The 12,018-nt window shown below is 36.6% G+C and overlaps 1 protein-coding gene across 1 annotated transcript in view; it reads left to right on the forward strand.

Moving 5' to 3' along the window:
- Nucleotides 1–12,018, forward strand: part of LOC126875174 (lachesin-like) — a 549,607-nt gene that overhangs the window by 511,309 nt on the left and 26,280 nt on the right. The window contains exon 10 of the mRNA XM_050637912.1: nucleotides 10,338–10,457. Coding sequence (XP_050493869.1) covers nucleotides 10,338–10,457 — 120 coding nt within the window. The remainder of the gene's footprint in view (nucleotides 1–10,337; nucleotides 10,458–12,018) is intronic.

The raw sequence follows: 12,018 nt of genomic DNA on the forward strand, positions 1-12,018 counted from the left end.
ACGCAATCCGCCTCTCCACACCGACAAAGACGTCTATCAGAAAACAAGAATATCCCCAATACATACTAAAAAAAAATAGCAGAAAAACGTAGACTAAGAAGAGTATGGCAGACCCATAGAACACCGGATGACAAACGCAAACTAAACAACGCAACTAGAAAGCTATCCAAAACCTTAAAAAATTATAAAAACGACTGTTTCCAAAAATACCTCGCCAGCTTATCCCCCACAGCCGACCAACTACTCTCTATGGAAGGCCTCCAGGAAACTCACACGCCCCCCACAAATAATCCCACCTATCCGCCGTCCGCAAGGTGGATGGGCGCGAAGCCCAATAGAAAAAGCCGACCTGTTTGCTAAATACTTGTCTAAAGTATTCAAACCCCATTCCCCCAAAGCTGCCGCGGACGTTACTGAATACTTGCACACCCCCTTCCAAATGTCCCCTCCTATCGAACCCTTCACTTCTGCAGAGACTATAGAAACAATCAGTCGCCTAAACACCAAGAAAGCAGCAGGACACGACCTCATAGGCAATAAAGCAATCAAGGAACTTCCCATAAAAGGGATAGCACTCATCACATCGATTTTTAATGCTATCCTTCGCCTTGAACACTATCCTAAGGCCTGGAAAATCTCATTGATTACCCTCATCCCTAAACCCGGTAAACCGATATACGAAACCAGCTCCTATCGCCCAATCAGTCTTTTACCTACCCCGTCCAAACTATTCGAGAAGATGCTCACGAACCGACTCCTTCCACTCCTAGAGAACTTGAAAACACTCCCAGATCACCAATTCGGCCTCCGAAAACAACATTCAACAGTAGAGCAAATCCACCGCATAACTCATACGATCAGCCAAACACTCGAAAAGAAAAAATATTGCTCAGCGGTTTTCCTAGACATCCAACAGGCATTCGACAAAGTATGGCATGAAGGGCTACTATACAAGCTTAAAAAGGTCCTACCTCATCCCTACTACTCCATCCTAAAATCCTACCTAACCAATAGACAATTCATGGTTAATTGCCTAGACGCCACTTCCGCAACATTCCCAATAGAATCCGGCATACCCCAAGGTAGTGTCCTCGGACCCCTACTGTACTCCATCTACACTGCCGACCTACCTATATCAAACGATATAACAATAGCGACATTTGCAGACGACGCAGCGCTATTAGCTACCCACGCAGACCCGGTAATAGCCTCATCCACTCTCCAGCGAAGTCTCGACTCCATGGAAAAGTGGTTTCATAAATGGGGCTTCAAAATCAACGAAAATAAATCCTCACATGTAACCTTCACTCTCCGAAAACAAACCTGCCCCCAGGTCACCATCAACAATGCAACAGTTCCTAGCAGGGACTCAGTCCGATACCTGGGCATGACCCTGGACAGGAGACTAACGTGGAAGAAACACATCTCAGATAAAACGAAGCAACTAAAGGACAAACTAAAAAAACTCTGTTGGCTCACGGGCCAACGCTCCAAACTAAACATACAGAATAAAATTACCCTCTACAAGACCGTAATAAAACCTGTCTGGACCTACGGAATCCAACTATGGGGAACAGCAAGTAACTCCAACATCGAAATACTACAACGATTCCAATCGAAAACGCTAAGATCCTTAACAGACGCACCTTGGTATGTTACCAACGAAACCATCCATCGCGACCTCAAGATACCCACAGTCAAAGAGGAAATAGCAAAATATAGCGACAGATATAGCAAAAGAGTCAACAAACACCGAAACCCCCTAATCACTGGACTACTTGATACGGCGGACCAGATTCGCAAGCTGAAGAGGCATTACCCGCTAGACTTAAACGCTAGATTCATTTAGTTATCCAAACTAAGCATATGCACTTACTTATAATACTTATAAATTATAGCTATCTATAATAAGTACTAACTTATTGTAAATAAACAGCCATGTCACTGCGCCACGCCAGAAAAATTACTGAAAATTCTCAACGCGAGAATTGATTGTAATTTCAACAAATAAATAAAAAAAAGACATCAGAGACCAGGCCACACACCACGGACAGGATGGCACCCAGATGTCTGCATATCCTTGGTGCGCACCCTCAATAGTCTTAAGTGCCCAGGGGCCTTGGCATTTTCATAGTTAAGGTCCTTCGGACCAAGCGAGTATTTCCTGTCTTAGATTTCCCTTTACGTTTATTGTCTACCACGTGTTAGCTTAGAAAGTTGGTTTTCTTCATATCTGGTATGTTCCGTTGGCAACTTTCTCGCGAGGGCGGCTAAAACCCTTCCTGGTCCACCAACCGTCTTATTATCCAATCGGAGACGGTGTCTACTGCCTTCACTTCCTTAACAAAAATTGTCATCAACAAATCCGATGGTCCCGTGTCCTTAGACACACCCACCCCTAGCTTTTCTCAGACACAGTATCGTCAGTAAAACTTCACTTATTCTGTATCCTTAGAATAGTCAACATATCTACACCGGTCTCTACCCTTATAAGTCGCGTACTTAACGTATCGTTGTAACTAAGTCTTACATAACGTGGTTGGAGTGAATTGTGATTTATGTTAATTCAGTGTGTTACATTGTGTTTGCTGAATTCACAATAAAGTTTAATTAAAACAAAGTTAATAGTTGTGTTACGACTCAGCTATATTTTATTTTCATCAACCAACCCTAAAAATTACGTGACAAGCGCATAGTTGTCGCCAAGCAGCGAATTATAGAAACGTCGATTTTTGTCCGTTACGTTTTCCACACAAGAAGTCGGCATACGTGATCATAGGCGTCAACGGTGGCGTGACCCGAGCATAGTGGGGGTCGTCTTCCAAAGAAGACAAGGAAATGATCGAAAGGCAATCAGTCCCTTCTGACGAGTCAAACGTGATACATCGAGAGGTCTGACGATTAAAATTAAAAACGCATAGTCTAACGGATTCATTGAGAGATATCGTAAAGTCGGTCAACTTTCTGTATTCATTATTAAACAATTGTGGCGTGTTCATCATATTATTGTCAAATATATTATTGTATGTTAACCTGTTAATTCATTGAACCACCTCTGTTATCTTAATCGAAACAGGGGAACTACTGTTTCGCGGCGTCGATTAACAGAATCGTAGCGAGAATTTACACCTCTCGCTGACGCCTTTTCCTCGCGACCGCGTCTCTTCGCGAACGGTCGCAACATTTGTAGTTATTACTTTATTTGTAGTTACGTGAAGGAATTGAGCACAAAATTGCGTTATACGAAGAAGCACACACAATGATGGGAAGAATCTCTTTCAAAGTCATTTTTTAAGAAAGTTAAAGATATTATCTATAGGTCAAGGTCCTTTCTATATTTTTCTACAGCGCACAAAAAAATTCAACAATTTTAACAACATACCCTTTCAATTATTTAATATCTGCGTTTGAATGCTAAGCGATAACAGAAAATACATGCTTTTGCACTTATATGACGATTCCTAATGTTAGTTGCCCAAAAAGATTGCTATTTGTCTCACTGTGCTATTGAAATCGCTCAGTAGTGTTTCATACGTGCTTTCTGTTTCAACATTATACCGAATTTTTACTGTTTGTGGACGACTTCAAGGTTTACAAAATCGTAACATTTAAACCCGATATTCTAAATGTACAATCGGACTTTAACAAATTAGATGATTGGTATATGGAATTTATCATTGACAAGTGTCATATCGTATGCTTCTCTAGAAACAGAAACTCTTCCAATTTCTCCTACACACTAGTTAGGCAGAACACAGGTTAGGCAGAACACAGGTTATCCCAAAAATTTCTTTCGTTTTATAAGGAAATGTAGAAAATAGTTAGTACGTGAGGTTTAACCCCTTCGCTTCGGCAGTCCAGTCCGCCTAAGTGCTCTCCCTGTACGGAGGCGCGCGCCACAAATGCGCACAGTGGCGTGATTGCTGTATAAATGTTTTCCTAAGTCTTAAATAACAACTGTGCTGAATAAAACAGTAATAAAACAATCTTTGCTCCAATATGATAAGTATAATTTACATCTTTAATATGAAAAGGCTTCTGCCGGTAACGAAAAAATATATTATTGACTACAGATGGCACTGGTGTATGCCTGATACATGGGGTACCGATCGTCGCGTGGTCGTCGCCTATAAGCGGCATCCGTACCCACAGGTCATCTAGCCGGCGCCGCCTATAAGCGACACCCGAAACGAAAGGGTTAAAGGACGAGATTGCTCGTTGTTGAAACCGTCAAATATATTTAACATAATAAATTAATGTACAGCCTGTATACATGAGTCGTTAGTACAAACTATAAATCGCAAAATAAAATCGCGGGTAAATATTCGTTAATGCTCGTCGCGTAACTCGGTAGATACTCGAAGATATTCGGAGATACTGTAGATACTGTTAGATATTCGGTATGTACTCGGAGATACTCTGTGTCGCTCGCGATCGCGTCGTCCTTTGACACCTGCGCCGCTACAGAAATAATAGATGCACAACATTTTTTCTTTTATATTGTATTATTGAATTATGTATGATCAGTTTTGTAGTAATAGAACAACAATAATAATATGAAATAAAAAATGTTGTGCATCTGTTATTTCCTTATAAAACGAAAGAAACTTTTGGGACAACTCGATATATCATCGGTTTCCTTTTCATATGTTGCAACTAATCAGAAATCCTTATGCTTTTCTCTACTTATATTACTTCCTCATTCGGCCTGTACTCAAACACGTATCTATCATTTGGGCTCGTCGCACTATCAAACACAGACTATAGTTAAAGAGAATACAGCATAAATTGCAGAGAATTCAGTTCCGTTTTATCGCATACAGGATATGGGCCTGTAAGTCGAGCCTGGACCCTGATGCGGACCTTGGGCATTACCTCACTTGAAGTCCGAAAAAGTCCTGCAAACCTCTGTTTTCTTTCGCAAGGTTATTCACGAACAAATCACCAGTCCCATCCTTTTTTTAACTTGTCAATTTTAATGCAACAACACGTCCCTCTAGAACACCAAATGGTCTTTAGGCTATCGTCCTACTCGTTTCTCTTCAATGTTGTGGAGCCCTTTTCCATATGAATATGTACTCTTGCTAACTCCTATAACGACAAAATTAATTCTTTCGCGGAAGATGTAAGTATGCAGAAAACGTCGCTCTATAATGCACTACTTGAAAACGATGTGTGGCTGCTCTGCGTTAAATTTGTCTGTTTCATTAAAGCTTAGCTTTCGTTCATTTCCTTTCATTATTCTGCTGTTTTCTTTCTCCTTATTGTTACTTGTTTATTCTGCACTTTTTGTTACTGCTTTATATGAGTCTACGACTTTATATACAATATTCTCCGTGTCAAAGTGGATATTTAATCAGTTTAATAAAATAAATTAAATGATTAATGCATATATAGTTGCAATTTTTTCTTTTAGGTTCTCCGAATTTTTCTCCTTTAAAATCTGTTTTGAGATCTCTAAGAAACAAACTGTACGATACTAATAGGCAAACTGTACTTAAAAGAAACTTGGACATAAAATGAGTCACTGAATATATTAACAAATATCTCTGTTACTCGTCTAGCATACTAATTAAACATTAGTTATCATAAAAATTTAAGCACAGGTCGTGATGATAGGTTCTTGAATATGTCCGATAACAAGGATATAATTTATGTCGATGAAATTGGCATTAATGTTGAAATATAACTACGCTAATGGTAATTTTTTATAACAAAACTTTTTTTCCAAGTACCAATTTGATTGTAGTAATTACTTTCTTTTTACTTTCATTGGTTAGATCGTCTGTCTTCTTTAGTTATGCGAACATTGTGATGATAATAACGATTATTCCAAAGATATACTAATTTGTTCATTTTATATGTCGTTAGGTGAAAACTACATTTGTAATAATACGTTCTACAATGTTTATTTCGATTTACAGTATAAGAGGGATTTTAAAATATGATGTATATAATTTCATTAACTTTTTCTACCTTTTCCTCTGCGTAGTTGTTCGATTTGATAAGTAAGCTGCTCATGTAATAATGAAAAAAGATATTTCTGAAGGTTAGTTTTATACGGAATTTCAAGGTTGTCAGTGTTTATTTAAACAATATTTTTTATCTCATTGCTTTGTATCTAACGTCAAGACGAATTCGTCCGCTTTGTATATTATAACCTTGAAATGACCTTAGACTAAAAAATGCTGATTCTACCAATGGAAGCATCAGTATGTGAAATTTATTTGAATTAGAGTAAACATTCAAAGTAGTGGCAATAACGTAGGCATTTAGCCTTCTATAAAGCTTCGAACTATTTTGTTGATACAATAAGCTACATAATATCTGATTATTGTTTCTTTCATGTTCTTTGAAATGATTGATTTTGTGCGCTAAACATTGTCTCAGTTTTTATTAACTAACCAGGGTATTGATTCGTTACATTCAATCCACTGGTTTGAGTATTTATGGTTAAAAATTCTGTTGCTGCGTGTAAAGAATTTTCGAAACAGCGGTCACGCTGATATCACATTTGACAAACGAATTTCCTACAAAAACGTAACGTATATCGTTCCGTTCCATGTAATGAAAATTTAGAAACAAAAATTTATTCAAATACAATTATCATAATATGACGAAGAATTTCGCACTCAACGTTGACACTCCAGAGTCTCTGCTTGTCTCCTTGCCATCACTACTGGTAACTGTCTTCACTAATGTACATTTCTTTGATTTATATCATATTATATATGATATTTGAGGTTTTTATAAACAAAGCTCGAGGGCATGTACAGAAAATTAAAATGATAAAATTGACGTCTCTGAGTTAGTAGAGGTATAAGAAAATATATTATAGGATCATTATTCAGAAATACGGAAATTAGAATTTGCAGTGATTTCTTTCCTATATGATAAATTTATTGATAGATGGATTTATTTACAGTAGATTAAACATGAAACGATGGTTATTTAACGTAAACATAATATAGTAATGTGATATAACTATAACAACTTTCTCTCGACTCAACTCTCTCAACTCAACTCTCGACACGCAACTAGACTCTCAATTAACGACTTCCCATAAATCCGTCTTTCTCCCTTAAGCATCCCATTGCCGTCTTCTCATACCCTCACCACGTACGTCTCCTGCCGCGTAATTATTTGACTAAAGGACCGACGACACGTTCATGGGCTGCTTGACCCATTGAAATGTCCCGATCCTTTCGGCCTATCGGCACTTTGGTTTTCTCGCAACATTGTTTATAGTTCACCCGATATTTCTAGACGATCTTTGCACGATACTGCAATATGTATATGTGATTATTTAGGGGCAACATTTTTATACAAAAACTGTGTTCTGTTGCGCGCGTCCGTATCCATTCACCGATACACTACACTTGTTAATCGCTAGATTAATAGTGATTGAGAAAGTGGACTAGTCTCGAATCGATTAACTAACCGCAAAAGGCGTACGAAATATACAGCTAAAACGATGTCGTGAAGCTTCCAAAAGGACTGGACCGTTGGAACGAAACTACAGAAGCACGAAAAAAACGATTCATAAATCTGACACAAGTGTCCAAGCATCAAACGGCTTTGATCTTTTCTGTACGAGGGTTGAAACGATTGTGGAATCCCTTCAAATGATAAGAAACGTGAGCGTCTCGGAAACTCGAGCGATTCTGACTAACTTCTTCGTGCCAAAACTAGAGCGATCCAGTCTCGTTAACGGTTGATGCTAATTCCAACAATTAGAAAAGGAATCAAATGGTACAGAAAACTTGGCATTCGATTCTTTCTGGGAATTTCTGTTGTACACGCTTTGACGGTTTACAAAATTGCAACAAGAAAAAATATAAATATTAGAATATTTAAACAATTATTAGTTGCCAAATTATTAGGGTTGTCTGAAAATACAAAAAATCCTTGTATTTGACGGAGTCAGCACAATATCTCCGTTCGGAAAAATGATTCCGGAAGAAGCGTTAGACGCACATGCAAACTATGTTATGCAAATAAAAGACGTCGAATGGACCGAACAAAGGCACGAAAGGATTTGAAGAAAACAACTTATTGTCCAAATTGTCCCGACCAACCTCAGCTATGTATAGAATGCTTTAAAGTTTTACATACTAAATAATTTTTGCAATAAACCATTTTCATATTTTTATTTTATAACAATTCAACAGTTTTATTATTATGGAATATTTTTCAAATACCTACGACGATCCTTAGCAAATAGTCAAATAAGCGACACCCGAATATGGGTTACGTGGCCTGACCAGAAACTTTGCTGACACCCGAATACAGGTATCCTGGCGGTCAATGTGTTAAGGACATAACTTGCTCTACGCCTCTTATGCGCCGCCTCTTTCGGACCCTCCTTAGGGGTGGCTTGTCTCCGGCAGTCCGGGTCCTTACCCGAACTATGTCCTAGATCATAGCAGGTCGTAGCCATCGGAGGGAGCAGATTACTCTCAGGAGTAGTCAGCTATGGTCGGCGAACACCTGCGGTCACCTGCGATCGGGACCGGATCCCGATCTCGCTCCGGGGCCTCCTTTTCCTAAAAAAGAGCATTACTTGCTCGCAGAAAGAGACCATTGTATTTCACGGCCTCTCGCTCTGCAGCATCGCGGCTTGCAGCTTGGCAGCTAACACCTGTGCACGAGCAGAGGAGCATGGCGCTCTGACACCGTGCAGCACCGCATAGTGGTCACGATTGCGATTGTAGTGATTAAGATACATACAAGTTTAGTTTGTACTCTTATTTGTACCTAAAGTCATTGAATCGAAGAAGTTGGACCATGTAATATTATGTCATCAACGGATACTTACTCATACATAATACAGATATTATTCAAACATACATTTGCGTCTTTTTTTTGTAGTAGCCTTTTTGTAGTAGCTTTTTGCTGTAGAAACAGAAAAATGAAGAGCCTTTAATATGGAGCATTTTTTATCCAGACTCTGTCTTAAAAAGATATTTCATAAAATAAAAATATATTTCAGTTTTGCTATTCCTTGAATACTACAGACTTTAAATGCACTCGTAAAAGGAAATCGGCGAATCAGGAGATGTCGACAGTCATTCAACGAAGACCAAAACATATAAAGAACCTAAAACAAAGAATATTAAATGATTAGAGAAGCATTATGTTAGAATTGAAAGATAAGCTTTACATCGATACACGCAACGATGAGCTTATGCGGTTAGTTAGGCAGTACGAAAGGTATGAACAAAAAGAAAGAAAAAGGAACAGCGAAGAATACATAGACACTGCACTATATTATACCAGGCTATATGTGTAGATTATTATGCAGCTATAGTCGAGAGATAGGCGGCGAGCAAGTTCACACCATCAAATCAAATCAATCGAAGAAAAGTCGAGGGACATGCTAAATCAAGATAACAAGATAGCACGGTACAATCTATGCATTTACGCACAGACGTCGGCGGAATATTTGAATTGCCAACGTATTATAAAAGAAACCTTGAGAAAAGTAAGAATCGAATTTGGAAACAGATCGTATTATTGCCTAGTGCAAAATTTTGAAAACATCCTATGAAAATTGTACAAAAGTATTGTAATTCTTTGCGTAATAAAATAGAAGTGCAAAAAGTGTAATTGTTATTGATTTTACCTTATCGTCTAATAATGAAACATTAAAGGAGTTTCGTTTTTCATATTACTTAATTTTTTATCCTCCATTTTGAGAGCAATAAAACTGAAAAACATTTTTAAAACGAAGTCTGATAAAAAAATATTCCACATAAGTCTTTTCTTCTTTCCCGTGGAATAAGAATCTGTAAAGAAAAAATATGATTTCCATTTAGAAAACGAAAATCTTGAAGACACCTGACAAATAGCAAATAAATAGGATAGTTGTATCCCCCCTCCGAAACTGTGAAAATTTTCAAATAAACACTCCGTATAAACTAATAAGAAGGCGGTCCTAATAAAATACTATAATAAACTTTAATAATATATATAATATTGCATTGTCTTGGTTGAATCATTTTAGGAAATTTGTTATCGCCAAATTTCAGATGTTCATGCGTTTATTAAAAATTGAAAGATGCAAAAGTGTATAGAATTCACATAATCTGTAAATTAATAACATAATAAATATATAAAATATCCAAAGTGATAATATCTAGTGACTAGCGAGTGAAACAAGCCTCTATTGAGGTTGCATTTGTTTGGACGTATTTGTAAAAATAAGAATTTGCAATTTAGGTTACACTACGTACAATTGCATTTAGATAATAAAATATATCCAAGTGATATTTCTTCTTCGTATTCCCGTCGCTCCTATATATGTGGGTATAATTACAAAACTATTTTTGTTTCAGTTCCACCTGTTATAAAAGTAACAAATCAGCTAGTAGCAGCACCGGTCGAGAGTGACGTTGTTCTTCAATGCCAGGTAGAAGCTTCGCCACAAGCGTTAAATACTTGGCACCAAAATACTGGTAATGAACATTTATCACAATTAAATATTTCAAATATATAAACAGCTTTTGATATTAATGATCGCCGACGAATTATTATTTGCAAAAAGACATATTGATCTTACTTATCCATTTCGATAACTATTGTGTAATGCGTGCTTGTATACGTATAATATGTACCTCGTTTCAATATTGAAAGTACTTGGAGAACGATTTATTTCAAACTAAATCGATTCTTTTCTTGTAATGTAATATCAGAGACTAAAGAGAAATCTAAAAGATTATCTTATACCCAATTTTCTAACGAAAATGTTTTTGGACATTGAAGAAAGGTATTTGAAATTAATTTTGTGACTTATCAATTTATGACGATTTACTTGAAATTTGATACTGGAATCAACTACCTACGAATGTACTAAATCTTACGCTATCAACTTTTTAATCAATTTTATGAATAATACATCTATCGACCGCATCACCATGATCATTTCGGTTTTTTAAGTAAATCAGTTACGACGCGATAGCAATTTCTAAACAAAACTCATAAAAATTTAATATATAAGTAGTACGATAAAAAGTAAAAATAAAGGTTAAATTAAATTAAATTAAAAAGAATTAAAAGAGTATAATACTTTTTCAAAATTATAAGTATTAGGTTGTCCGAAAAGTGCCTTTCTTTTACAGACACGTCTTTTACAACGACGCATCTTTATATATACAAACATGAAACCTAATCTGTCAAATGTTGTGATCTTTATTTTGATAGAACAAAATGGATCATACGTAATTCGATAAAATAATATAAAACGGAAAATGTTGTGCATTGTGACTTAATATAATATGTATAACAGTCAAAGCGTTGCAAAATAGAAATATATTATTCATCACCTACAGTTCTTGTAAATATCTAAAAGAAACAAAGTCAGGGCCATCTTTATTAAAACTTGCGCCTCAATACATACATGTAAAAAGATTCTGCAAAAAGTTTAAAAATTATAATTTGCGACCGCAAAGCGATTAACTGGATTGCGAATACACTTGTTTATTTTGAAATCTGTGCTTATCTGGGGGACACTACATATGCGCGTATTTCTTTGTATTCTCCTTTTTTTAACAGAAAAAGTTATTCATATACATATATCTTGTCACTGTTATCTAAATAAAACATTTTCAGAAATCTAAAAATGATATTGTTTGAGATTTAGTTGCGGATATATAACAATTTTGCATGCGACACATTTGCCAATTAACGACACATTGAAGATAGTCAAATTTCAGAAATGATTCTGATAAGTGAACGAGATTTTATTTGAACTATTTCGTCAACTTTGCAGGAGTGAGCGGCATTAAACAACTTATTTCCAAATAAATTACACTCTAAAGGAGTTATAAAAAGTAGATCGCTTCTCACCCAGTCAAGTTGAACAACGCTCCGAGAAACAGATTATATTCAAATTTTTTGTCAACATGGATACTTCACTTCTTAAAATGATCTTCAAATTTACTGGACGAAAACCAGGCAAAAAGGGACCAAAAACTGATCGGAAACGGACAGAAGCGAGAAGAAAGCGACCTACTTCGT

The sequence above is a fragment of the Bombus huntii genome, chromosome 17 (genome assembly GCF_024542735.1).
Source record: "Bombus huntii isolate Logan2020A chromosome 17, iyBomHunt1.1, whole genome shotgun sequence".
NCBI classification, from domain to species: domain Eukaryota; kingdom Metazoa; phylum Arthropoda; class Insecta; order Hymenoptera; family Apidae; genus Bombus; species Bombus huntii.